The sequence below is a fragment of the Notolepis coatsorum genome, assembly GCF_963971535.1.
Source record: "Notolepis coatsorum genome assembly, chromosome: 10".
NCBI classification, from domain to species: domain Eukaryota; kingdom Metazoa; phylum Chordata; class Actinopteri; order Aulopiformes; family Paralepididae; genus Notolepis; species Notolepis coatsorum.
In genome coordinates, this window is record NC_140174.1 from 89,766,004 (window position 1) to 89,793,406 (window position 27,403).

The following is a 27,403-nucleotide window of genomic DNA, read 5'->3' on the forward strand; positions in this document are numbered from 1 at the left end:
CCACCACGTATAAAAAGATCCACTGCACAGAGAAATAAAGCAGACGGTGGCATGGCATTTCCAGATTTTTTCCACTATTTTAAGGCGTACACATTAAGACCATTGACAACATGGTTCGATCCCCAAGCATTAGTATCCTGGAGAAAATTAGAAGAAAACATAGTAGCCCCACATAGACTGAAGGACATAGCATACACTAAATCAATCAAGCATTGCGAACGGAAATTTGGCCCCATAATTACTCATGCGATCCGGATATGGCGTGAAACACAAAAAAAATATCCTAACCCACATAAATGGCACAATCATACTCCCTTATTCAATAACAATGCACTCTTGATTGGAAAACGACCTATAAGATTCCCTATATGGGAAAAGCAAGGCATACACTCATTAGGGGATGTTTTTAACAAACAGGGTTTCTGTAGTTATGAAGAAATACGGAAAAAATTTAATCTCACCAAGTCCACACATCTTTTTTACTTACGGTTATTGTTATGTTTGAAGACTCAAGGTGTTCCATTAACGAAACCAATTGAACACCACAGATACCACAAATTCTTCTATGAAAGAGAGACATCAAGAGGTTTTGTTTCAGATTTTTATCATCAATTACTAACGTCCTCATATGAAACCCTCCACCTAGACTCCGTCTGGAGGAGAGATATACCAGACCTGGAAAGTGATTTTGATTGGCAAGAAGCGTGGGCAAATGTTCGACTCACATCAAGGAACCCGGACCATCAACAAATCAATCTTAACTATATTCACAGGACATACTTGACTCCTATAAGACTGAAAAAGACTCCAAATGCTCCTTATGTACAAATGGGGACGAGGGGACATTTATGCACATGTACTGGGACTGCCCACCAGTTAAGATATTCTGGAAAGAGGTGACCCAGCAATTATCAAATCTCTTAACTTGGAATATACCTGTACACCCCTCTGTATTACTGCTGAATGATGTTTTTGAGTGTGCAGTACATCCACAGCTAAATAGATTGGTTTTATCGGGTATCACAGTGGCTAAAAAGCTGATAGCATCACGATGGTTCCAACCGGAAAAAATTTGCCGAAAGGTCTGGATTATTACATATCTCGATGTGATCTATCAAGAAATATCTACAGCAAGAATTTTGGGTCTCAATGAATCCAAAATGACATTGTGGTTAGAAGTGGTGGAGAAAATAAAAGCTAGCATATAATGGTAATGTCTGGTTAGGAGCGAGGGAAAATGGATGGATTATCCAATGGGGGGTCCGGGAGGGGGGGATACGAGCTAGAGCATATGTGTGTAGGTTTTTAGATAACAGGTATTAAGGGTATATCCTATATAAGACAATTAACTAAAATGTGATTTCATTGGATGTGCACTGTCAACTAATGCTTGTATATCTTATCGTGTGTTGTCATGTTTGTTTATGTGTTTGTTTAAAAAATAATAAAAAAATAAAATACAAAAGAGATCAAGACGTACAGGATGGAGACAAGTTACATCAGAGATGAGATCAAGATGTACAGGATGGAGACAAGTTACATCAGAGATGAGACAGCGACCATGACTTTTTGTTCTCGAGAACTACAACAGCTGCCAACTTCTCAGAAAACCTTGGAGTGAGATTTGACAAAGGTTCCCATTTGTCGCCACCGCAGACATTTCTTTTAATTAATTAATACATTTTATTCACATGAAGCAAAGAAATATGACTATTTACATTTTATAACTTCTAATCCTTAACCGAAACAGTTTTTGGCCATCAGAGGAATCATTGACCAAAGACCACTACCTCATTATTGTCAACACTGTGGACGGGGTGGAGTCAGTGAGTGAGTCTTCTAGGTCGGTCCCCTACACTACAGGGTCCAGTTAAAGAAAAAAGACAAGTAAACACACTTTACACAGACATTGTGCATGTGTTTAATTTGGTCAGGTCAGTTGACTTTTTATTTATTTTTTTATAAATGTATTTATTATTATAAAGATCATGTCTTGTAGCAGTTGCCATTTCAAGACAAACCTTTTCAATGCAAGGTCATTCAAAATGTATTAGACTACAGTTAATACAACTAGGCCTATTCCAATGATGTCTTGAAGATGTGAGTTGAGCTGCAATCTGTAGATTGCTGTTCACATCTTCAGCCCGAGAGGCAGAAAGGTGTAAACTACACCCTGCTGTTTCATACGTGACTCAAATGTAACACCTCCTTGCATTTTCACCCACAAATCTCTTAAAAGTGTTCAGTCTTCACAGCACTATTTCCGTGACCAACATCCAACGGAGCCAGACTTAAAATGGCCTTACATTACAACTTTACAGTGGATCTTCTCATCCAAGCACTACCCCCGCTGCTGGTGACTGATTGAAAACTTTATTAACAGATTGCAGAATGGGTACAATACAGTACGGCTCAATACACACAATTGTTAAGGGGATGCAGACCAGAGAAAGACTTTAGTCTTGTTTACATCAGGGTCCCCCATTTTCAATTCATCATAACATATATGACATACATGAATGACATACAGATAGCATCCAGCTCACTGATGTACTATCAAAACCAATTGCTTTTAGCTTGTCAATCAGAATGGAGTGATTGACAGTGTCGAAGGCCTTTTGGAAGTCCAGCATGACCATGCCACAGAGTTCGTCCTGGCTGGGCGTCCTCGGTAACGGCATGGCTCTCTGGATCTTCTGCTTCCACCTGAAGCCCTGGAAGAGCAGCACCGTCCTCCTCTTCAACCTGGCGCTGGCCGACTTCCTGCTCAACGTGGCTCTGCCCTTCCGCACCAGCTACATCTCAAAGATGGTGTGGAACTTTGGAAACGCATTCTGCAACATCTCCCTCTTCCTGCTGGCTATGAACCGCAAGTGGAAGTATCTTCTTCCTAATGGAAGTGGCTTTGGACAGGTACACGCGTGTGGTGCACCCCCACCATCCCGTCAACTCCACGAGTGTCTCCAATTGCTGTGCGGTGCATTTGGACTGTGGTTAGTAGTCCCCATCTCAATGGCCGCTCCAGGCCTATTCGTAGACAAAAGCAATGGCAACCAATGTGAGAGCTTTGCTATTTACAGAGGGGTCCTGGACTGGCATAGATTTGCGTTTCTCGTCTCCTTCTACCTGCCTCTGACTGTGATTCTCTACTGCACCGTCCGCATCATTGGCCATCTGAAAGAGAGACAGTTGGCCCACCATGCCAAGATCAAGAGGGCCTTAAAAGAACACGCCAACATTTTGGGAAATTAGCTTACAGTCTTCTCCAGAGAGAGACAAGAAGATAGCTACCAGTTTCCTCTGTGCGTTCAGTAGAAAGCAATCTGGCTGCACGTTAGCCTAGATTAGCACAGCGGGCATGGCCGGTTAGCCTAGGGATTGTCCAACTAACACCTCTCCCGAAGGCTAACCGGCCATGTCCGCTTCCATTCATTGTGCTAAGCTAGGCTAACGTGCAGCCAGATCGTTTTCTACTGAACGCAGAGAGGAAACTGGTATCCATCTTCTTGTCTCTCTCTGGAGAAGACGGTAAGCTAATTTCCCAAAATGTTGGACACAAGGACACCAGTGGAAAGGGCTCCCAGGCCATCAGCCAACTGTGAGAACGACGAGAGGATATTCCACTGAGACGTTTAGGTTATAATTCTGCAAAAGTAGACATTTTCCTAAAATGTGCCAAATGATTGTTGTTTATTTCTTTTTAGTACTGATTTATTAACTCCAAAAGTAAAGAAAATGCAATCCCACAACACCACTGAAAATGTTAATGAAACATCCAGAATGAAAGAGATTATTAAAGAGTTATAGGAACATGACTGGTCATTAAGTTCTGTTTCGACTATCTCAGTCAATGTCATATAGGATACTGTAGTTATATTGCACTTTCCTGACTTTTCCATAACTTAAAACTAATCTTGGAAGGCCCTTCAATGCACTTTAAAGTTTGATACTCTTCCAACCTTTGGACAATTTATAGCTTTAATTAATAACCATTGTATGTCATTTTGTAATCGCTTTTAGTCTGCTGATTACTTGTTTTTATCTTTGTTTTATCCGTGTTATTCTATCTCTTTTAATTGAATAAAACAAGAAAAAATATCTTGGCACATTTTAGGGAAATGTACAATTTTGTAGCACTACAACGCAAAAGTAAATTTAGGTGAAATACCCCCATTTGATTTGAATGTATGTTTTCATGGATCCGTCTGCAGCAGCTCAGTAATTAGTTTGCATTGCTTTTGCAAAGAGAAACCGAATGGATGCTAAAGCTGAGCTAATCTACAACTACTTTAAAGTTTAGTTGCCAATATTTTCTCAAACTGAACCGGAACATAACTGTACTTCTACTTTTCCTTGCCACAGAAATCTTGTTTTGATCAAAAACAGTAAATTGGATGAATGGAAATAGTGTAAATTTTAACTTGAATATATAACTACAGTATAACAACACATTATATTTATATAGCTCTCTTATGGATATGGATTATTTTCACCAGTCAGGTATTTAAGTGCATTACCCAAGTAAACAACAATCACTGATATAATCAGTAACATTTCAGCGTAGAAAAACAATAGTGAATAGAATATTCCACATCAAAGGAAATACATGTTCCAGGAAATATACAAATTTCTTCTTATAATTAAGATAAAGGGGCACTTTACCAAAAAAACGATTTATTTATTTTGCACATAATCTCACATTATGTGAACAGTTTTGCACACATTCATTTAGTTTGACAGGTACTGAGTAAATTTGTTTGAATATGGCCACCAGTGATATCATTGGGGACATTGAATCCCTGTGTTGTGTTAATTACAACTCAATGAAATTATACAGTAGCAGTCCCTAAGATATAAGACAAGGTATCGCAAGGTTTTAAAGATGATAGAGATGTCAGATGTCGACAGCCACTAGATGTCGCAATAGAGCACCAGCATGTCATTTTATCCAATCAGGTGCATTCCATAGGGAGGGGATGCTTATTGCTTATTAACAGCGGAGGAGTGCTGCCGAGTGCTTCCGCGTTTTCCCTGATTGGCTGCGACACGCCCCGCGGCAGGCGCGGCAGCCGCAGAGCGGAGCGGCAGAGCTTGCGGCATTATGTAGCCGTAATCCGCGATGATTTTCATTCGAAGCTTAGCTCACCTGGCAGCGCTGCGGTCCGTTGGTGACAAGTTCGAATCCCATCAATTTTTTTTTTAACGTGTATTCTTTCGCCGGTTAAGGTTAGGCATGGTTAAGGTTAAGGTTAAGGTTAGGCATTGTTTCGGAGTTGGTTAAGGTTAGAAGGGTTAAGTTTAGGCGCTGTTAAGGAGCTGGTTAAGGTTAAGAGTTTGTCTTAGAGAATGGCAATATTCTTTCTATGGTTAAGGTTAAGGTTAGGCATGGTTAAGGTTAAGGTTAGGCATTGTTTCGGAGTTGGTTAAGGTTAGAAGGGTTAAGTTTAGGCGCTGTTAAGGAGCTGGTTAAGGTTAGCGTTTGTCTTAGAGAATGGCAATAGACAGCCTATTTCCGCACTGCCGCTCTCTCGCGCTGCCGCGGTCACATGGTCACATTGTCACATTCTTGCACTCCTCCGCTGTTAATAAGCAACACGCAGAGGGGATACTGTGAACATAAAAACAACATTCATTTTGGACCCGCCAACATTTAAAAAATTATAAATTCATTAATCAATACTTTTTTCTTTTGCACCTTTCTAAAAGCAGCCTAGGAAAAGTATATACTGTATGTTTATTTTTCAATTGTGAAAAAGAATAAAAGTGGAGAAAAAAAGGGTACAAACAAGTGTTAATGGCGACACAAATAGAGTACCGGTAGTCAGTTTGCGAACTCCGAACTTGTGGTCCGTCAACCTCTATGCAGACACTAAACACCCCCCTAAACAGGAGCATTTCATTTGCCCTGTACACAGAGGGTAATTGAGCATGACGGTGACACTATATATTGCTGTCTTCTTCTTATCTACACTTATTATTCTCCAAAGGAAGCCTTCCGGAGAAAGAACAGACATGACCCGTTATCATTTCACCCGACGGGACACTTCTCCGCAATCTTCTGGTGATGATTTATAATCTCACTATCTTGGACCAAATCAAGATTATATTTTTTTTCTTTACACCAAACAGTCAAATGACAGCTCTTTGTGATTCAGCAACATTCACCAGAAAGGTAGCTACTGGTCAGAGAGCACAATGATGGCCACTTGTGTGGTTGACGGGGACCTCCTCTCCAAAGTGCTACCTCCGCTGCTGGTGACAGAGTTCGTCCTGGGCGTCCTCGGCAACGGCCTGGCCCTCTGGATCTTCTGCTTCCACCTGAAGCACTGGAAGAGCAGCACCGTCTTCCTCTTCAACCTGGCGCTGGCCGACTTCCTGCTCAACGTGGCTCTGCCCTTCCGCGCCAGCTACTACATCTCGGGAATCGACTGGACGTTCGGAGGCGCGTTCTGCAACATCTCGCTGTTCACCTTGGCCATGAACCGCGGCGGCAGCGTTCTCTTCCTGATGATTGTGGCTGTCGACAGGTACATGCGCGTGGTGCGTCCCCACCATCCCGTCAACTCCATGAGCCTCCCCAATGCCGTGTGCTGCGCTGTCGGCATGTGGGCCTTGACCATCTCCCTGAACGCCCACCTGCTGACCGACTCGCACCACTTCGAAGCCGGGAACTCCACCAAGTGCGAGAGCTTCACCAACAAGAGCAAACTGCACAGCGCGGTGTTCATCCTGGAGTTCCTTGTGTCCCTCGGGATCATAGTGTTCTGCACCAGGCGGATATCGGGCCAACTACAGGTCCGGGGTCTGCTCAAGGAGGTCAAGATCCGGAAGGTTCAGAGGTGCCTCGGCACGGTGGTCGTCATGTTTGTCGTCTGCTTCCTCCCGAGCAACTTCACGCGGATGCTCATATGGCTGAGGAACAGGGGGGACGCTTCTGTCCTGAATAAGAGGGACTGTGATGTCCAAAAGGCACTGGACACTGCCTTCTACATTACCATCAGCTTGACCTACCTCAACAGCATGTTGGATCCCATAATCTACTATTTCTTTAGCCCTCCGTTCAAGAGGTTCTTTGGGAAGTTCTTGAAGCAGAGCAAGTCGTGCTGCGTGGCGTTCATTAAGCAAACGGACCCCGACGATGTCTTGAGTACTACTGCTGCGGAGACCGTCTGCACCGTATCGCAGCAGTGACGTTTCGCGAACCGGTCAACATAGTCCCCCTCACTGAGACGCAATCGGAGACCTTTCTTGAATCTTATTGAATTGATTTTGACAAACTTTCAGACTGTGAAACCAGTTTATTTATTTTAAGTTTATTTAACTTTCGCCAAAGTTTGCATCCCATGCTAAAAACTGTACTTTGAAGGTAAGAAATAGCGAAGTGAATACAGTATTGGCATAATTACACACAAACATGAAGACATAAATGATGAAAATGAAACAGCTAATATAGTCCCTAAATGTCCAAGACATACTGTACATAAATTGTAATTTATCAAATGTACTAATCTGTGTTCATCCTGAAACCTCATTTTCCATCTTGAGAAACTCCTGCAAAACAAACAAATGGAACTGAAATTACTCCTCATTATCTTTTTTTTCTTTTTTAAACTTTGACCAGTCACCTGGTTCTTTTAGCGTTTATCGCTTTTTCTTCGCATTCATACTTGGTCAAGTTCGACCGACAGAAGCAGGCTGAAAGGGTTCAGATGGGGGGGAAAGACACTCTGGGAAAGGCACGGCTGCCGTCCGGGATTCGAACGCGCTCAGCCCCAGATCCGCGCGAGCGCGGTTGTCCACGGCGCTGAAATAGCACTTGCGGTACGTGGTGAGCTACTGGAGCTCCCCCCTCATTATCTTTTATAGCAAACATCATTATGTTCAGTGATGAGATTGTAAAATAAAGGTAGATAAACTATATACCCAAGTCAGCTCTCCATATAGCAAACAGCCACCAATATAAGAGATATAAATCTACATTTGCTTTTAAAGAGAAAGAAAAAATGGTAGCCACACTACTAAAAAAAGAACAAAAAGAGCTCTTGATACATGGAGGACTAAGACTAGACAGGTACAGTACAGGTGAGCTTTTAAGAAAATGTATTCTGTGGCTGTAACATGTGCTTGTTTATGTAGGTAATGTTTGTAAACATTGCGGTAAATCAAACCTATATTTTTCATACACAATTGATATTTCATTCAAATATATTTTGCATCTACAGATCAAACTCTGCAAGACTGTATGAGAACATACAGATTAAGCTAAACCTATCATGTAACACAAGAGTGATTGTACTTTCTATATTCAAACATTATGCAATGTAGTTCTATCATAAAGGTTTATATAAGCTTAAAAAGGCAGATCAACCTTTTCCTGTACTAAAAGTCAGCCAAGTTTATACCACACTACATCTTTACTTATTAGGCTACGACTGATATTGGGTTATTAATGTTTTTATAGGGACAATAGAAAGATGTAATTAGATGTACTGTAATTAACACAACACAAGGACTCTATATATATATATTCAATTATCTTTTTCCTCCTTTACTATATCGGTCGATATCAAAATTTGGATATTGGTCCACTGACATCTTAGCTGGTACCACATCTGTATCTGTTGATGTCAACCATGTCCAGCTAGTTCGAAAAGAGGCTAAATATTGCTCCAAAACGTTGCTACATTTTGACAGACAAAATATTGGTCTTCAATACCAGTAATTTAAAAGCAAAATCCATATTGGTCAATCACTACTACTTCTATTGGTCATAGGATATGAACTCTGCTCACCTTCAGGGCACTGGGGACAGAAGAGCACACAGTCAGAGGTTTATCTCTTATGCTCTCTGCATTTCAGGTATTCACGAGCAAGGGAGTCGGCATCCTCTTCACTAAACATCAGGAAAAACAACAATGCATTAGTATAGTCATATGAGGGACCAAGTGCATAAAAGTGGCAAGTTTCAAGTTCAAGTTTCTTTATTAGTTGTCATACAGAAGTACAGAATACTTTTATACAAAATGCTTCTTTCTGTTACGCTCCAGAGACAGATAAGTATAAAATAAAATAAGTATAGCAAGTATAAAATAGAAGTAAAGTACGTAGACACAAGTGTTCAGTATGTACATATGTACAATGTTCAATGCAGAGTAGAAGTAACCGAGTTACCATACAATATACTATACAGTGCAAAGCAGAAATGGGATGAGGTACAATTTAGGTACAATTTACAGTAAGGTGTAATGAGGTATGGGTTGTAGTGCAAATTCTTTACCAATAAATATAAAGTGTGTTTAGGTGTTCTAAAGTGGGTAAAGTGGGTGCTGCAGTGAGTTGTTTGTTTAAAGTGAGTGTGTGCGTGTGGATGTGTGTGCTGTGAGTGCATTTGATGGTTGTTACATAGTGTTATTGTTCGTTGAGTATCCTGATGGCCTGGGGATAGAAGCTTCCTCTGAGTCTTTCTGTGCTTGCCATGAGACTCCGGTATCGCTTGCCTGACCGCAGCAGTTCAAAGAGGCAGTTGTTTGGGTGGCTGGAGTCTTTGATAATTCTCTTAGCCTTACCCATGCACCGCTTGTTGTAAATGTTCTGGAGAGTGGGAAGCCCCCCTCCAATTGTGCGTTTGGCTGAACGGGCCACTCTCTGTAGTCTGCTATGGTCTTGTGCGGCGCTATTCCCAAACCAGGAGGTGATATTGCCTGTCAGGATGATCTCTATTGTACATGAGTAGAAGTTCTTAAGGATCTTCTGACTGACTTGGAACTTCCTTAGGCGCCCGAGGAAGTAGAGGCGTTGTCGTGCCTTCTTCACAACACTGTCAATGTGTGTGGTCCATGTCAAGTCCTCGGATATGTGGACTCCGAGGTACTTAAAACTGTTCACTCTCTCAACCGGTGCCCCGTCGATGCTGAGGGGGCTGTAGTCCCTGACCCCCGACCTCCTAAAGTCCACAATCATCTTTGTTTTGCTGACGTTCAGGGAGAGGCTGTTCTCTTGACACCATCCCGCTAGGACCTTGACCTCTTCCAGGTAGGCCCTCTCGTCGTTTGCAGAGATCAGGCCCACCACTACTGTGTCGTCAGCAAATTTCATGATTGTGTTGTTGTTCTGCTGTGCCACACAGTCATGTGTGTACAGGGAGTAGAGGAGGGGACTCAGAACACAGCCCTGGGGGGCCCCTATGTTGAGAGTGATGGATGAGGAGGTGCAGTTGCCTGCTCTCACCACCTGGGGTCTGCCCGTCAGGAAGTCCAAGACCCACTGGCAGAGGTCATAGTTCAAGCCCAGGTCCCTGAGCTTGGCTATGAGTTTGGAGGAGACTATGGTATTGAATGCTGAGCTGTAGTCGATGACAGCATTCTCACATAGTTCCCCTGCCTCTTGTCCAGGTGTGATGCTGCTGTGTGCAGCACATGGGCTATGGCGTCCTCCGTGGACCTGTTGGGGCGGTATGCAAATTGCAGGGGGTCCAGGTTGATGGCCAGTGGCCTATGCTCCGCAGGGAGTGCAAAGGCTTAAGTCAAAGTTAAGTCAAGTAAGTCCAGGTTGATGGGGAGGGAGGAGCAGATGTAGCCCTTTACTAGCTTCTCAAAGCACTTCATGGCTATGGAGGTAAGAGCTACAGGGCGGTAGTCGTTGAGGCAAGCAGGCTTGGATTTTTTGGGTACAGGGATAATAGTGGACTTCTTCAGACAGGTGGGGATGACAGCCTGTTCCAAGGACAGGTTAAATATGTCGGTGAATACCAGGGCCAGTTGGGCGGCACAGACTTTTAGGACGCGGCCGGGGGTACCGTCCGGTCCTGCTGCCTTCCTGATATTCACTTTTTTTTTTTTTTTTTATCCACTTTTTCTCCCATTTTTCTATATTTTCTCCCATCCCAATTTTCGTATCATCCAATTCAACCCTCCCCTGTCACGAACGCTGTTTCTTGCCTCCCACAAGCCGGCTGCAATGTGGACTAAGTCATACATAGCACAAGTCCCCTCCGGTACTTGAGGTAACAGCAGTCGCATCTTTTCACCTGCGCAGCTCGATCTCTCAGTGGCGAGGAGTAACGCGTGGGAGGCTCACACTGCCCCCGACACTTCCTGATTCTACTGCGCAGGCGCACCAACCGACCTGTAGGAGTCGCTGTCCACAACGCCCGATCCCCACCCATCAGTTTCCCACCCTCTAATACTGCCAATTGTATTAGTACGGACAACCAGCCAAACTGAAAACAATGTGGAGAGCTGGATTCGAACACGCGAACCCAGCGTCTCCACATTGGTGGCGAGTGCCTTGCCCACTACACCACCTAGCCGCCCTTGATATTCACTTTCTTAAAGGTCCTCCTCACCTCATGTTCTGTTACCCTGAACACTGAGTCTCCATCAGCAGTGTCCCCCCCCTCCATTGCAGTGGTTCGTAGGCTGGTGTTATTCCCAGACTCAAACCTTGCATAGAAGGTATTGAGATCATTTGCTAAAGAGATGTCATTTTCCTGCTTTGAAGTCATTACCAGTGGGGTATACTGGGAATACTACATTATGTCAAACCAGCAAAACTGTACATTGGAAGCAAAACTGTACATTGGAATATTGACAAGACCATACTTGCTAATTTTTTCTGTACATTGGAGGGGGTTGTGTTAGGACATTTACAGGGGCCAGTTTCGAATTGCAGTCTCCCGTAAGTGTTTTTTGAGAGTGTTTTTGAAAGTGGGTAGCGATTCACATTCCTTTACAGCTTTGGGTAGGGCGTTCCACATTGATGTGGCATAATTGCGAAACGTGTTTAGTCCCTTGTTTGAGCCGAATCTGGGTTTAACATGATTTGTGGAGCTTCCTCTGGTGTTGTGATCGTGGTATTCACTGACCTTTGGGAAGTATTTTGACATGTACATGGGTACCTTGGTCGTGTAGTGTATCTTGTAGACCAGGCCCATTGCAAGTAGCTGTACTCTGTCGTCTACTCTAAGCCATCCTAGGTTGTCAAAGTGGGCAGGGGTGAGGTTGGTTCTAGGAGTAAGGGTCAAGTAGTAGTCTGACCAGTTTGTTTTGAGATGTTTGTAATTTTGTTTTTAGCGCCTTTGAGGTGCTTTGGTACCATGAGGTGCAAGCATAGTCGTAGTACCCTTGAATGAGTGCTCCTGCTAGAGTCTTCAGGGTATTCTTGTTTACCAGTGAGGAGATCCGGTACAAGAATAGAGTTCGTTGGTTGACTTTTTTTATTACATTGGATGCCAGGAAAGATTTGCCTCTAGGATGGAACCCAGGTAGGTAATATCTTCTTTCCTTGTGACAATATTGTCACCCACTGTAACTGAGAAGCCGTCGGTCTTGCTGAGTTTGTTATTTGAACCGAAGAGAATGGACTCTGTTTTGCCCATGTGTAATGATAGTTTGTTATCAGCGAGCCATATGCATATTTTGCCTAGTTCTGAGCTGAGGGTTTTTTCAACCTGTAACTTGTTCTTGTCAGAGACCAGCAGGGCTGAGTCGTCCGCAAACAGGAACAAGTTGCAGTCACAAGCTGACGACATGTCATTTGCATAAATTAGGAACAGTAGCGGACCTAGTATGCTTCCTTGTGGAACACCACAGCTTACTGTGAGGGGGGGGGATAGGGTACCGTTTACCTCCACCATCTGCTCTCTCTCCTCCAGGTAGGATTGCATCCAGATAATCTCACACACATCCAAAAACCAACATTAACACAACACAAGGGTCCAATGTCCCAGATGACACCACTGGTGGCCACATTCAAACTAATTTATTTGACAGTTATCGAGATTAAATAATGTGTGCAAAACTGTTTAGGGTTTTTGGATGTGTGTGAGATTATGTGCAAAATAAATCAGCATTTATTTTGGTGAAGTGTCTCTTTAATTGTAACTAGTTATTTTGTCTATCTTTTCAATCCAGTAGCCTATGTATGTACCTTTTTGGTGCCTGGGCTGGTGGTGTATTATATTGACTTACAAGATACTATAATCAAACATAAATCAAATACATATGCATCATATATCTGTATATACACATTACACCCCCTTACTGTACCCTATTCACTCTCAAATGATTATAGAATAGGCAGTAAAAAGAAGAGGATTTCATTTTCGATTTGATTAAATCACATGAAGTACATGAGTACATTTTATTACTACTATTACTATTGTTTTATTGCACACTCGTAGCGGGCATGGCCAACCGCATTTCACTGTATGCCCTGGTATGTACTGTATGTGATGAATAAACTCTTGAATCTTGAGCCTGTCCTCTTCGGGGATAACATTGGGCCTCATTCATGAAGCGATATAAGAACATATTTCGTTCTTAACTAGCATTTCCTCTTATTTTGTTCTTACCTGGGATTCAGCAATGTTTTCTTATTGTTGCTTTTCTCTCAGGCAAGACCAAATTCTAAGAGTGGTCGAGAGCGCTCTTACCCAGATAAGAAACTCTTACCCAGATGAGAAACATTTAAAAAAAGCCTACCATTCATAATAATACATTCGATTTATATAGCGCTTTTCCTAATGCTCAAAGACACTTTACAAAACAAACAATATAATACAATACAGTTTTAGTAGATACAAATATAAATATATAAAAAGCCAAGGTGAGAGAGGAAGGAGTTCATGGGTTGAAACCAAACAATTGGTCAATTGCGACTTTATACGACTTTATAAACACAGAACTTTTCAATAACAATTGCTTCTGCTTCTGAAATGGATTATATATTGCTGTGAGAAGTTAGATGCTGGCTGCCCAGGCCGTATGTATATTTACAACCTCTCCTCTCCTCCCCTCTCTACAAGTTCTGAGCGCACTCTGGGTTTTAGCCACAGGGACCATTCAGAGAGAGATGACAGGTGACAGATCCGGTATTTCCGAACCAACCTATAGGTTCGAAAATACTGGATCTGTCACCTGTCATCTCTCTCTGAAAGGAGAGAGCATAGGATCAGCACTGCAGCATATACATGCACAATTGGTTCTTGACAAGCGCGCAGTCGTTCAGTATTGACAAAGCCTACTTTGCTGGAACGATTTATTTCGCACTATACAGTACGGTATAAGTCTTTATTTGTCATCAGATTAACACACACACATGCGATGAGCGACCCACAGGAACACACACACATGCACTGAGTCGCGAGTCATGTGAGACACATGCACTGAGTCGCGAGTCATGTGAGACGTGTGTGTGTCATTTTGAGATCAGTCGCAAATCGCTTCCTGTTGATCAGACAGGGATCAGATGCCGAACCACGGCTGTTTTACACACGCCTCATTCGCCTTATAAGGAGATGGCGGGCGTGTCTGTATGCAAATGCATTGAGCGCGAACGCGCATTTCAGTTTAAGAATGAGTGGGATTCATAATGCAAGACACCTGATTAAGCACAGATTTGGACGTTAAGAACGGCTTGATGAATGTGGCGGTGGCTTTTCTTATTCTTCAAATAAGAGAGTATTCTTGAATGAGGCCCATTGAATCTAGCAGTTCTTCACCAAAGGAACAGGACCAGACCTCCACCAAGACCACATACTGTCCTGTGGCCCCTGGTAGAGGACCAGACCTCCACTGAGACCACATACCGTCCTGTGGCCCCTGGTAGAGGACCAGACCTCCACTGAGACCACATACTGTCCTGTGGCCCCTGGTAGAGGACCAGACCTCCACTGAGACCACATACTGTCCTGTGGCCTCTGGTTAAACTGAGACAAGGAAAAGGTCCTGCACACGGTATTATAGAAGAGTTATATTACAGGTTGGGTTACATTATAGTGACATTTCTTTACTTCTATATATTTAAAAAAAATGTTATCTACTTTTTTCTCCTCCTATTTTTCTGTATTTTTCTCCCATCCCAATTTAGTCGTTATGCCAATTCCCCCCTCCCCTTCCTGGTCGTTGCGCGCATTTGCCGCCCACTTGCCGGTCTAGGGAGCCCTGAAGTCTATCACATGCTTCCTCCGATACATGTGGAGACAGCCAGCAGCCTATTTTCACCTGACAGCGAGGACTCTCACTGGGGAAGTGTAACGTGTGGGAGGCTCACACTACCTCCCCCAGTTCCCTCCCTCGCTGTGCAGGTGCCCTGATCGACCTGTAGGAGTCGCTGTTTACAACGACCAGGACCCACCCCACCGGCTTTCCACCCGCTGACACTGCCAATTGTGTCAGTATGGACGACTGCTGCAGCCGGATTCGATCCCACTGTCTCTGCGGTGGTAGACAGACGCTTAGTCCGCTGTGCTACCCGGCCGCACCTTTACTTCTATATTTGAAGCAGTCTGGTACAGGTCTTCTTTAAACAAGTCAAGAAGAAAACATAACAATAAGTCAAGAACAGAACAAGAACACCATAAGGTCCAAACATTTTTAGATGAATGCAAAAAAAAAAGAAAAAAAAAGAAGCGCCTTTCAGGAGACCCAAGTGATGGAATAATACTTTTTTTTTACTGGCTCCATGCCTTTCAACTTCCCCCAATGGGCTAACCAGGGTATATACTGTATATGTCTCCGTTCCTTCAAAGACCTTAAAGGGTCTTATTCTCTACCAGGCTCCTCGTGGTTTTTCTACCTTAAACTCTGTACTGCCCTGAGAAACGTATGGAGCACCTTGGGACTCACCTATAGTTTCACATCCTCTAAAACAATTTCATTCTGTTATAACGTCTGGGTTTGTATCCACAGACCTCGACGAGCTAGGATTTTAACTGGACTAGTCTAAGACGTGGAATAATATATTCTCCTCTTCCAAGAACCTTGCTCATTAGCTGATTCATGTTAAGTTTGCACAGAGTCTACTTTACACCCGAGTGCAGATTTAGACTGAAAGAACTGACAGTGATGTATGCGACAGGTGTTCCCACTCTGCACCAGGAACCATGAAGCACATGAATTGTGTAACCGTGACAACTCTCTGGCTGTATGTTGTTGAAACATTAGTGAACATACTGGATGGGGGCGACAGTGGCTCGGTGGGAGTTACAGTGGCTCGGTGGGAGTGACAGTGGCTCAGTGGGAGCGACAGTGGCTCAGTGGGAGCGACAGTGGCTCAGCGGGAGCGACAGTGACTCAGCGGGAGCGACAGTGGCTCAGCGGGAGCGACAGTGGATCAGCGGGAGAGACAGTGGATCAGCGGGAGAGACAGTGGATCAGCGGGAGAGACAGTGGATCAGTGGGAGAGACAGTGGATCAGTGGGAGAGACAGTGGATCAGTGGGAGAGACAGTGGATCAGTGGGAGAGACAGTGGATCAGTGGGAGAGACAGTGGATCAGTGGGAGAGACAGTGGATCAGTGGGAGCGGCAGTGGATCAGTGGGAGAGACAGTGGATCAGTGGGAGAGACAGTGGATCAGTGGGAGAGACAGTGGATCAGTGGGAGAGACAGTGGATCAGTGGGAGAGACAGTGGATCAGTGGGAGAGACAGTGGATCAGTGGGAGCGGCAGTGGCTCAGGAGGTAGAGCGGTCGTTCAGAGGGTTCGCGGTTCTATTCGGCTCCTCCCGGGCAGCGTGTCTAAGTGTCCTTGAGCAAGACACTTAACCCCTAACTTCTCCCGATGAGCAGGTTGGCACCTTGTCTGCCGTTGGTGTGTGAATGTGTGAGTGAATTGAATGTGAGCCATATGTTGTAAAGCGCTTTGGATAAAAGTGCTACAGTATATAAATGCAGTCCATTTACTTGATAAACATCTTCCATTTTGTCCAGCCTTCTGGGATATACCCCAAATGTTATATGATCAGCTAAACAAATAATTCTTGCTATTTCAACATCTGCAATAAATAAATAATAACACATCTGGTCTCTATTGCATATATCCCCAGGTTCCCCAAGAAGATGTATCCCCAAATACATCTTACTTATTTTTGGCAGAATGTATGTTGATGTAAATTTGCTCAAAATGTTGTGAAAATGACGATTAAAGCCCTATGGTCTCTATCCCACTGGATGCCTGTAGGGTCGAACAATGTCAGATCTCCAGTCTGCTTCCCTGAGTAGGTGGCATAGTCTACCTAGGCTGCCCTGTTTGGCCCATCGGTCAGCCTGGCGGCTGTCGGTGGTTGTGGAGGATATCAGCTAGTTGGTCTGCAAACAAGTAGTGAAACTAGTTTGCTAAAAGTTTGTTAATTTTGGTTAAAAAATATCCACAGCAACTTCTACAATCTTCTAGGAAAAACTGCTTTTTCCTTTGATGCTTCCAACACCTGGACTGCTCTGAAATTGAAATCTGAAATTAAGTTAAATCTACAGTTGTCGGAGATCAGGTGATACATGTGAGGCTGTGATGCTCCAGACGCATTTCTCTCCTCCAGGCTGGACTCCGTGGAATACAGGATTGTATTTAATCCCTCCAGTGTCTTCACGGAAGTCCCCCCCCCCCCATACCTTAAGGAACTCCTCACCCCCCCAATCCTCCACCCGCACCCTCCACTCTGGCACAGCCAACCTCCCCCAGCAACCCTCAGGACATTTTTAAACAAGGCCTAAAAATTTGCCTTTGGCTAATTCCACTTGTCTTTGTTTTGTGTATTGGGAATTGCCCTAGCCTTGCCTATTTTATCTGTTGCTTTACATTTTTATTATATATTTTTTTTATATATATATTTTGCTTTGTTTTTAACCTGAAGCACTCTGAGATTTCATTGTGAAATGTAAAGTGCACTACAAATAAAATGTATTATAAATGCTCTACAATTGGCTTTGTCTGTCTGAATGTCTATAAGTATACTGGTTCTTTCATGCTTGGTCTTTACTTTTAATGGCCATGTTCCCGTACAGCACATGCCTCCCTCACACATCATATTTTAGTTTTTGTTACTTACTTTTTTTCTTTTTCTTGTTTGTTATGGTATGTTTCCATTTATTTCAATTTGATTCATTTTATTATATTTATTTTATCTTACACTTTATTTGTCATGTTTACACTCTACTATGTACCGTTTAAACTTGAAGAACAAAAAACAAAAAAATAATTGTTCACCGGGAAATTAAAAAAAAGTATTTTATTAATATTTTATATTCAGATTTATTTTATTGCCTATATATATTGTCTTCCTATTACACGCCCCCCCCCCCCCCCCCGCCCCCACACCTGAATTTCCCCAAGGGGATCAATAAAGGAATATCTCATCTTAACAATCTTACCGGTTTTGGCTGATCAGGTACCGCTCCAGGTCTTTGATTTGGCCACGAGACACAAGGAGCTGCTTGAGATGCTTCAGGTGCTTGGTCTTCAACACTTTCTGGTACTGCCCCCTTTGGCTGATGAACGTCAACACAGTCTCTCTAATCTGAAAACAGAACACGTGCAAGTTTTGACTCATTATTGACAAACACAACAACACAAAACCAGCACAACCACAAGTATCACTGCTAGCAGCAATATTTGATAAGATTATATAGAGTAATCGTTTAAAGAAATAATACATCCACAGAGATTTTTAGAAAGGTGTGGAATGAAAGTATTGCTTTTCTGCCCCCCAAATAATGATTGATTAATTCATTTATAATTTAAACAATGTTTGCAGGTCCAAAATTAATGTTGTTGTTTACATGTTGCATGCATGTATTCCCTCCCTACTTCCCATTGCCCCATGCACCCGATTGGATAAATTACACGCTGGTTCTCTAGTGAATGAATGAATGAATGAATGAATGAATGAATGAATGAAAACTTTATTAACAGATTGCAGAATGGGTACAGTACAGTACAGCTCAATACATACAATTGTTAAGGGGATGCAGACCAGAGAAAGACTTTCGTCTTGTTTACATCAGGGTCCCCCATTTTCAATTCATCGTAACATATATGACATACATGACATACAGATAGACAGTACTGCTCCATCTATACATTTATGACATACCAGATTTGCAATTACAGTACTGTTTGTGATACAAAAAGAGTCCAGAAAGAAAAGAGTATATACATTAGGCGTGGAAACTGTACATTGGATTGGGTAGGTGGGGGTGGGGGGGGACTGTACATTGGAGGTGGTTGGGTGGGTGGGGGGGGGGGGGGGGGGGGGGTTGGTTAGGAGTGGGGGGGGGGGGGGGGGGGGGGTTGGTTAGGAGTGGGGGGGGGGGGGTTGGGTAGGGGGGGGGGGGGGGGGTTGGGTAGGAGGGGTGGGTGGGGGACACTGTACAACTGTACAAACAACACTGTACATTGGATTATTGACAAGACCATACTTGGTAATTTACTGTACATTGGAGGGGGTTGTGTTCGGACATTTACAGGGGCCAGTTTCGGGTTGCAGTCTCCCTTAGGTGTTTTTTGAGAGTGTTTTTGAAAGTGGGTAGTGATTCACATTCCTTTACAGCTTTGGGTAGGGCGTTCCACATTGATGTGGCATAATTGCGAAACGTGTTTAGTCCCTTGTTTGAGCCGAATCTGGGTTTAACATGATTTGTGGAGCTCCCTCTGGTGTTGTGATCGTGGTATTCACTGACCTTTGGGAAGTATTTTGTCATGTACATGGGTACCTTGGTCGTGTAGTGTATCTTGTAGACCAGGCCCATTGCAAGTTGCTGTACTCTGTCGTCTACTCTAAGCCATCCTAGGTTGTCAAAGTGGGCAGGGGTGAGGTGGGTTCTAGGAGTAAGGTCAAGCAGTAGTCTGACCAGTTTGTTTTGAGATGTTTGTAATTTTGTTTTTAGCGCCTTTGAGGTGCTTTGGTACCATGAGGTGCAAGCATAGTCGTAGTACCCTTGAATGAGTGCTCCTGCTAGAGTCTTCAGGGTATTCTTGTTTACATCTAGTGACATCTAGTGGCTGAATGTGATCTATAGCACCTTTAAATAGAAAATAAATTTGCTATTTAAACACAGTGAAGGAAAAATAAATATATACAAAAACAATAGGAGACAGTGATGGCATCTAACCTGTGTGGGAATTCCAGCCAACTCCCCGGTGTTCATACGTTCTTCCACCTGGTCCAGGATGGCAATAGGGTCACAGGTGGACAGGAAGCCCTGATATCAGGAAGCAAAGAGACTCTTACTCAGTACAACAGAGGAAAGAAATGGGCACATGATCTTAAAATGAAAAAAAGAAGATAAACACTTTATAGAAGTTACTCCTCATGTTCCCACAAATTCAAGGACTTTCAAGTACTTTCCTAAGCACTATTTTTCATTTTAAAAGGGCATTTAAAAGGATACAATTCACATTTAAATGCTGTTTTTTATAGAAAAATGATCAGATCCAATATTTATGGCATAAAACCAATTTACGAAAATTAGTTACACTTTAAATAAAATAATTTCTTGATTCAGAAATTTTTTATCATGGATGAACAAAACGCGAATGGTTGATTTGAATTTCAAGCACCTTGTTAAAAAATTTGCTGTTTAACCCTTTGATCGCTGGGGTTAAATTCATAATTTACCATCCCTCGCCAGCCGTATTTAACATGGAGAAGTTCCCCTTCTTTGCAGGGCTATAACTTTTTAAATTGTATTGCTAAATTGACATTACCATGGCCCATTCAAAGTCCTATATCTATTGTTCAGGGTGTAGCAACGTTATACTTTTTCATTCACATATTCATATTAAAATACGGTCTAAAGTATAAGTATGTTTTTATCGTTTTCTGCAGCTTTCTCCAGAACGTGATTTATAGCCCCAAATGCATTATATTGATGATTGTATACAGTTTGATAGCAATCGGCGCGAGATAAAAAAATTCAAATGGACGTACTTCTAGAAGTTACCACGTATGATCTGATGATGACCGGATGGGCGGGGGGTCGTTTATAATTCCGTGGGCAACGTTATATCATTCATCTAGTGTGGGTGATATGATCATTGGAGCAGTTAGTATAGAAGACACTACAAAATAACGCTGAAACTCACCGTAGCTTCCTCACGCCGTTGGGAGATGAGTGTGGAAAAGGATTTTTTCTATTATGGGATATAGAAATACCCGATCCATTAACAGGTTGTATAATAGTATATACGTCCAAATCATGTTGTTTATCGAGTTATTGGCAACGGATCGATATCCATTGTGTCGAGCTCGAGTCCCGGGACGTATAGCGAGTGATCGGACCAAATTGAAATGAGCACCAGCGTCCACTTCCCTGTTTATGCCCTGGGCGATCTGCCGATCGGCCACCAGATGGCGCTCTTGAACCGTTAGAGAGTTGACAGGGGCTCACCAGGGCCCCGTTCCCCGTACCTGGTTCAACTAAGTCGATCAAGATGTCATTATCCAGATTCAGTTAACCCGATGTTTGAAGCCGGGATTTTCCTGTTCCTCGAAGGTGGATTCAGTCTCGTTAACTCAAGCCAGACTTGAGACCCAGGATAAGTGCGCGTGCCCGCCTCAGCCCAGAAGGCAGCAAGTGTCGAGAGCAGAGATCCTGATTCTCTAGCGGCATTGATTGATTAATTGATTTAAAACTTTAGTAACATATTGCAGTACGGCTCAATCGCCTCGCCGACAAGTTAAATGCGTTATCTATAGGCTAATTTTAAGTCCCTCATTACCTCAATCAATCAGATTATATTTCTTTAAACTTGCCTGCTGGATTGAATAATCAAATGAGATCTTGCTAGCGAAAATAATTAGTTAAACTGTTATACAAAATAACGATACGGCTCTCTTCCCATTGATTGATGTATAGTCGATCTTTTACTTATCTCCACTGTGGTGTAACGGGTTCTTCTTTTGACTTTCACGCAGACGACCGGGGTTCGAAACCCGGTCTTCCCCTTCTTTTTGCGATGTAGGAATAATTCAATTTGGTGCACGTTGAGAGCTATATAAAGAATGACATCCTCAATGCATGTAGATTTATAATATTTTAACTTGAAACTAGGCTACTTTGGCGTATAATCATTAATATTATATTCAAAAAAATTATATTGGAAACACGGGGTTTCGAACACCGGTCGCTGGGTTGCCAGGATTGAGAACTACCGCTGAGCCACTGTGCCAGATGGGATAAATTCATTGTTTATACATTAATGAACGAGACAAGATCCACAATCCACGCATAGACACTTCAATTTTATGCTTGAATGAAACACAATCCAGGCGCTCCATTAAACATCCACAGCGGAGAATATGAAAGGAATCAGAGCCAAACGAGCGATAGGTTTCAATCATTAAAAATATCCCCGCGGGATTCACATTTGCAATGCTGCGCGTTGTTAGAATAACCACATAATGTGTACATCGCACCGAGCGAGCGCCACGGTATATATAACGTGCATTATTTAGGACAAAGTGAATTTAGTATCGGCATTTTGGGTCTATTTTACATTTCAAAAGCCCCCTCTGGAAAAATGGAGCACAAAAACGTAATTCAGAATGGTATAAAGCAGATCCTAGACTGTGGGAATAATTTCAGGAAACGCGCTGTCACTTTCTTTGCGGGGGCGTGGCTGTGCTTCATCCGGCTAACTTGAACTTAAACCCTGCTTTCGACCAGGCTCAAACTTTTGGATCTGTTGTCATGGTGATTTGGACAATCCAGGTACGGGGAGCCGGAAAGTCCGGCTTAAGTCAGACTTAACCGAAAGTTATCCGGCTAACTCAGTTATCCAGGTACGGGGAACGGGGCCCACTACATATAATGTCTCCGGGGGAGAAATATGATTTCGATCACAGATTTTTGAAATATTGATATCAATATTAAAGGGTTAAGGAATTCCAGGTCTTGATTTTTTTTGTAAAAAATCAAGCACTTTAAGCACTTCAATGACCTTGTGCGAACCCTGTCACACACACACACCTGGATCTGTTGTTCCTTTTTCTTGGTACAGGGGATGAGAAGGAGAGCTCCCAAAGCGAAGGCTGGAAGACTGAACTGGGCGAAGCGGTTGGCAATACCTATCAGGTCCAGATTCAGGAGGAAGGGACACCTACGGCAAGAAAGAACAATGGTGAGAAGGGTGGAAGAATCATTAACACAATGAGTGCAAACAACGAGATATCTCGTTGTTGGCCGCCATGTGTTGAGTGCCAACAATGAGAAATCTCGTTATTTAATCGTTATTTCTTTTGTTAGCGATATCCATTCATTTTTCATCAATCCAGCCTCACGTTATCATTGGGACTGATTCTGAGCTCGAAAAGGCCAAATACCGCCCCCTATCGTCTCCCGGATGGTATTGCACCCATTGGAATGGACTCAATAGAAATGCATGGGGGAAAAAAACTCTGGATTCCACATTTTACTTATGAGGCAATGTAACCTGAGACTATTGCATTCATTGAGGGGACTGGAAGCAGCGTGGATTATGTGTTTCGAGGTTGGATCAATAAACGCGATCGATATTTGGAATGGCGATCAGGAATTGGAATAATCTTTTTGCAGAACATCTGATGTGAGGTAAGGACTTTATTTGACCAGTCTTGGGGTAATCAGATGTTTTTTTCACATATTTCACAACGTGTGTGTGTGTGGCTGTGTGTGCGTGTATGACGTTAGCGCTGACCAGGTCATGGATAATCGATTTTTCAGCCCGCTTCTCTAGCGTGCATAAGTACACATATACTATCGATAATCTAGCGTTTATTTGAAAACGATTCATAAATCTGCCTAAAAATGACAACGTGTTTTGTGTATTCCAGTAAATGGCTATTTCCACGGATTTTTCTGGAGTCACTCGAAATCTTCAAAACTATACTCTTATTCAAAACGGTATAAAACGGAAATGTACTGATGAAAAAACAATCCGTTTCATACATGTTGACTGCAAGCAAGTCATTGATAAGCGACGGGCGTATTAGACACATAGCCATAATTTAAGATATAGTTTATGCGTTCGCAAATGAATTTAAGATATAGTTTATGCGTTCGCAAATGTGCTCGCCCTCTCATTGACTAAAGCGCTGGCACTCAAGCGATAAATAGCGCACCCCCTGCTGGCAATCAAAGTGTTAAGGGACAATGAGAGACCAGTATTTATTGTAACGGATAATAACCGATAGGGCATACAGACCCTCATCTGCACCTTTATTTACACTGGTTATTTTTCTCATATTTCTTTAGTCAGAGTTAAATATATTGTTTACACCGTTTATCTTTTCTCACATTTTTATATTCAGATCTAATTGTATTGCCTATATTTCTTTCTTTCTTCCAATACCCTGCCCATACCTGTACCTCCCATCGCCCCACCCCCATGCTGCTATGATGCCCGAATTTCCCCAAGGGGATCAATAAAGGTATATCATATCTTACCTTACTGCTAACCTTTTACATGAAGTCATGCCACTAACATGCATTAATAAAAGGATGTGGTAGAAGACACTGAGATCATTTGAAGGAGGTAGAACTTACTTGAGGAGCAGAACAAAGGTTCTATATAATGTTGCCTGCTGGTCAGGATTCAGAGGGAGTGATGCTGTGACATAATAAGCAGAAAACAGTCACATCATCCATGAGGGTCACATTACACACAGTATAAACACAGTCACATCATGCATAATAATAATAATAATAATAATAATAATAATAATAATAATAATAATAATAATAACTTCGTTTTATATAGCGCCTTTCAGAGGACCCAAGGTCGCTTTACATAGGGGGGGGGGGGAGATGACAAATTAACAAACATAGTGGACAGACACAACATATACATATAAAGTGAGGGGGTCACATTACACACACAGTATAAACAGTCACATTACACACACAGTATAATCACAGTCAGATCATCCATGGGGTCACATTACACACAGTATAATCACAGTCAGATCATCCACGAGGGTCACATTACACACACAGTATAATCACAGTCAGATCATCCATGAGGTCACATTACACACACAGTATAAACACAGTCAGATCATCCATGGGGTCACATTACACACACAGTATAATCACAGTCAGATCATCCATGAGGGTCACATTACACACACAGTATAAACACAGTCAGTTTCACATTACACACACAGTATACGTAAAACACATTTCAAAGCAAAGTTTTACTCAGAGCCTCAAAATCGAATACCTGACACAAAGGGCGCCAGTATCATACTCCTCCAAGTCCTGGAGAAACTGGAGATCTGTGTAGAAAGTGAAAAGAATCGGACAAATTAATCCTCTGTATTAGGGAGGGGCAAAACTCACAGAACTGCTATTCGCTGGTCACTGGGAACTATTCCAATGCTACGTTAACATATTATTTAGTTTTTACTTAATAACCTCTGTAGTATGGCATCCTGATTGGTCTATTAAAGCTCCGCCTTTTGGGTTGGAAGTTGCTGGTATAGTATTACCCAGTAATTTGCTCTCCACTTCAAGATGCAGCTGTGCGAGAACCACTGATGCTTGAAATGTGTGAGCTTAGTGAAACAACATGGCAAACGTACAAAAGCTTGCTACCATGTCACACCTCTGGTCCCATCTCAATACACTATACACAGTGTAGGTGCCGGTAAAACAAGGGAAAATATATTTTTTGGAGTCAAAACGATATTCGATATATTTAAATATATATATAATTTAACGACTATTCAAAGACCAGTGCCCATCCCTACTCTGTATTAGGCATGGTTCCTGAAGTCAACCTTATTCTTTTATAATCACCTGCCACAGAGAGGGGACAGCCACCAACGCCTCCATCACCTCCTGAAGGTAGCGGATCTGAGAACAGGGAAAAACAAAACACACCATCCATCATTCCTACAGAAATTACAAAATGTTGTTAATTATATTCTTACCTCAGTCAAATCTAACATATGAATAGATGAGGCGGTGTCCTATTCCTTACATAATTCTGTGATTGTTTGACTCGGGTTGAGTCAAAAGGAAATAAAAAAAGAAGCTTCGAAGCGGCGACTTCCTTTCTAAAGATGCATCACTGATGCATTTCGGAGTATGTTTCTTCACCGGAGAAAACCAGACAAAGAAACCTGCTCTGCAACACAAAATAATCTATTGAAGGGAAGTTGACATGCAGAAACTTTGTTTTATATTGACAAGTATCATATCCAAGAATCCACTTCTTTCAGCGGTCCTCTAGGTACAGGAGTATCCGGTAAGAGTGCTGGCACATTTAAAGGGATATTTCACCTTAGTAGAACTTGTCAAGTTTCTCTATGTAAAGTAATCTACTAGTTTCTCCTCCCTTGTGTCACTCCCCTCCTCCCCCCAGGTCATCACCAAAGTCATCCTCCCCATCCCTGCTCTCCCCCCTCCCCTGCTTTTCACACCAAAAATGAACAAACTGGTAAATGCTGGTCTGATTTACAGCCAGACATCTCCAAAACACAAAAAAATAACTATTGCGCCATCTTTCCTCGACAGCCCGCAACTGCAACCCCACAATCTTTCTTAATCAATGATCTAATAACTGAAAATAATTAGCAATGCATGTTCCTAGTCGAGACCTGGCTGAATAACATTACTGGTGCGACAACGCTGATAGAAGCCTGCCCTCCAAATTGAAGTATTATCAATCGATCAAATAGGAAAGGGGGAGGGGTTGCTGCTATTTTATCTACATCATCTGTATGTAATGACATTGACATGGGTAAATTTACATCATTTCAATATCTTGCTATTGAGCTCAAAGCTGAACAATGTCTTCATCACATTGTACCGGCCACCAAAATACTGATCAATATTTCTGCAGGAATTCTCAGAGCTAATCTCAGTCGGTATAATTCGATGTGAAAGATTAATCATACATGGAGATCTGAATATTTATATAAATAAGAACGACCCCAAGTGTAACGGCCAAAATGGACTTAATGTGCAGTGGATTTATGTGACCAGGGGGTGGCGCTTCTTTTATTTAAGAGTCAGGTACACCTGTAGGAGAAGGAGTTTTGACCCGGAAAAGGGCATGGGCACGCACGACGCAGGTCTCAGGTCGAAATGTTTGTATCTAATTAGTTATTGTGTTCATTATTATTTATCAGTTTATGAAGACATCCTGTTTGACGGTGAGGGAAAATAAACACCATTTTCCCAGTAAAGCTGCCTGCACGTATCATTGGGACAAAGGACTGTTTTGGTATGAGACCAGGAGTATAACGGCGCGTCAGCCAGTCTAACTACGGGATCAAAATTGCTCAGTAGCTCCGTATAAGACGGGAGCTCCTTTAATACCAAGGCTATTGAGCTTATCAACCTACTGGACAGCTTTGAGCTAATACAACATGTAAATGAACCCACTCACCAACACGGTAACACCCTAGACTTAGTGATAACAACAAGGCTGAACATTGATGAAGTATCAGTAATCGAATTACTCTATATCTGACCTTCACTGTGTATTCTTCAATGCTAACCTAAACTTAACAGAGAAAAAAAATGGTAACCATTGTAAAGCAAAGAGTACTAGATGACATTGCAGAAGAGAAGTTCTCAAACATCATGAGACCTGAACCATCCAGCCTGGACTGTTCGGTTCCCGGTCGCGGCTCACGGCG

The 27,403-nt window shown here is 42.6% G+C and overlaps 3 protein-coding genes across 6 annotated transcripts in view; 2 read left to right on the top strand and 1 right to left on the bottom strand.

The window, feature by feature from the left end:
* Window positions 1-2,631: 2,631 nt before the first annotated feature.
* Window positions 2,632-3,252, top strand: LOC311235625 (hydroxycarboxylic acid receptor 2-like; the record flags this gene model as incomplete). Its single annotated transcript, XM_084323088.1, is given in 3 exon segments — window positions 2,632-2,871; window positions 2,873-2,966; window positions 2,969-3,252. Coding segments are annotated over 3 exon segments (618 nt in total).
* Window positions 3,253-6,198: 2,946 nt separating this feature from the next.
* LOC311235626 (hydroxycarboxylic acid receptor 2-like) lies at window positions 6,199-7,196 on the top strand (the record flags this gene model as incomplete). The annotated part of the gene is made up of 1 exon (XM_084323089.1): window positions 6,199-7,196. One exon carries the CDS (start codon window positions 6,199-6,201, stop codon window positions 7,189-7,191), a length of 993 nt encoding a protein of 330 aa, XP_084179215.1. The 3' UTR covers window positions 7,192-7,196.
* Window positions 7,197-7,299: 103 nt separating this feature from the next.
* The window catches only part of kntc1 (kinetochore associated 1), a 193,764-nt gene continuing 173,660 nt past the window's right edge, over window positions 7,300-27,403 (bottom strand). For all 4 annotated transcript variants that reach the window (XM_084323934.1, XM_084323935.1, XM_084323933.1 and 1 more), the window contains 8 exons: window positions 25,554-25,610; window positions 24,976-25,030; window positions 24,300-24,363; window positions 22,746-22,875; window positions 19,887-19,976; window positions 18,147-18,292; window positions 8,793-8,893; window positions 7,300-7,551 (listed from right to left, as the gene is read on the bottom strand). In XM_084323934.1, coding sequence (XP_084180060.1) covers window positions 8,833-8,893; window positions 18,147-18,292; window positions 19,887-19,976; window positions 22,746-22,875; window positions 24,300-24,363; window positions 24,976-25,030; window positions 25,554-25,610 — 603 coding nt within the window. In that variant the 3' untranslated portion in view covers window positions 7,300-7,551; window positions 8,793-8,832. The remainder of the gene's footprint in view (window positions 7,552-8,792; window positions 8,894-18,146; window positions 18,293-19,886; window positions 19,977-22,745; window positions 22,876-24,299; window positions 24,364-24,975; window positions 25,031-25,553; window positions 25,611-27,403) is intronic.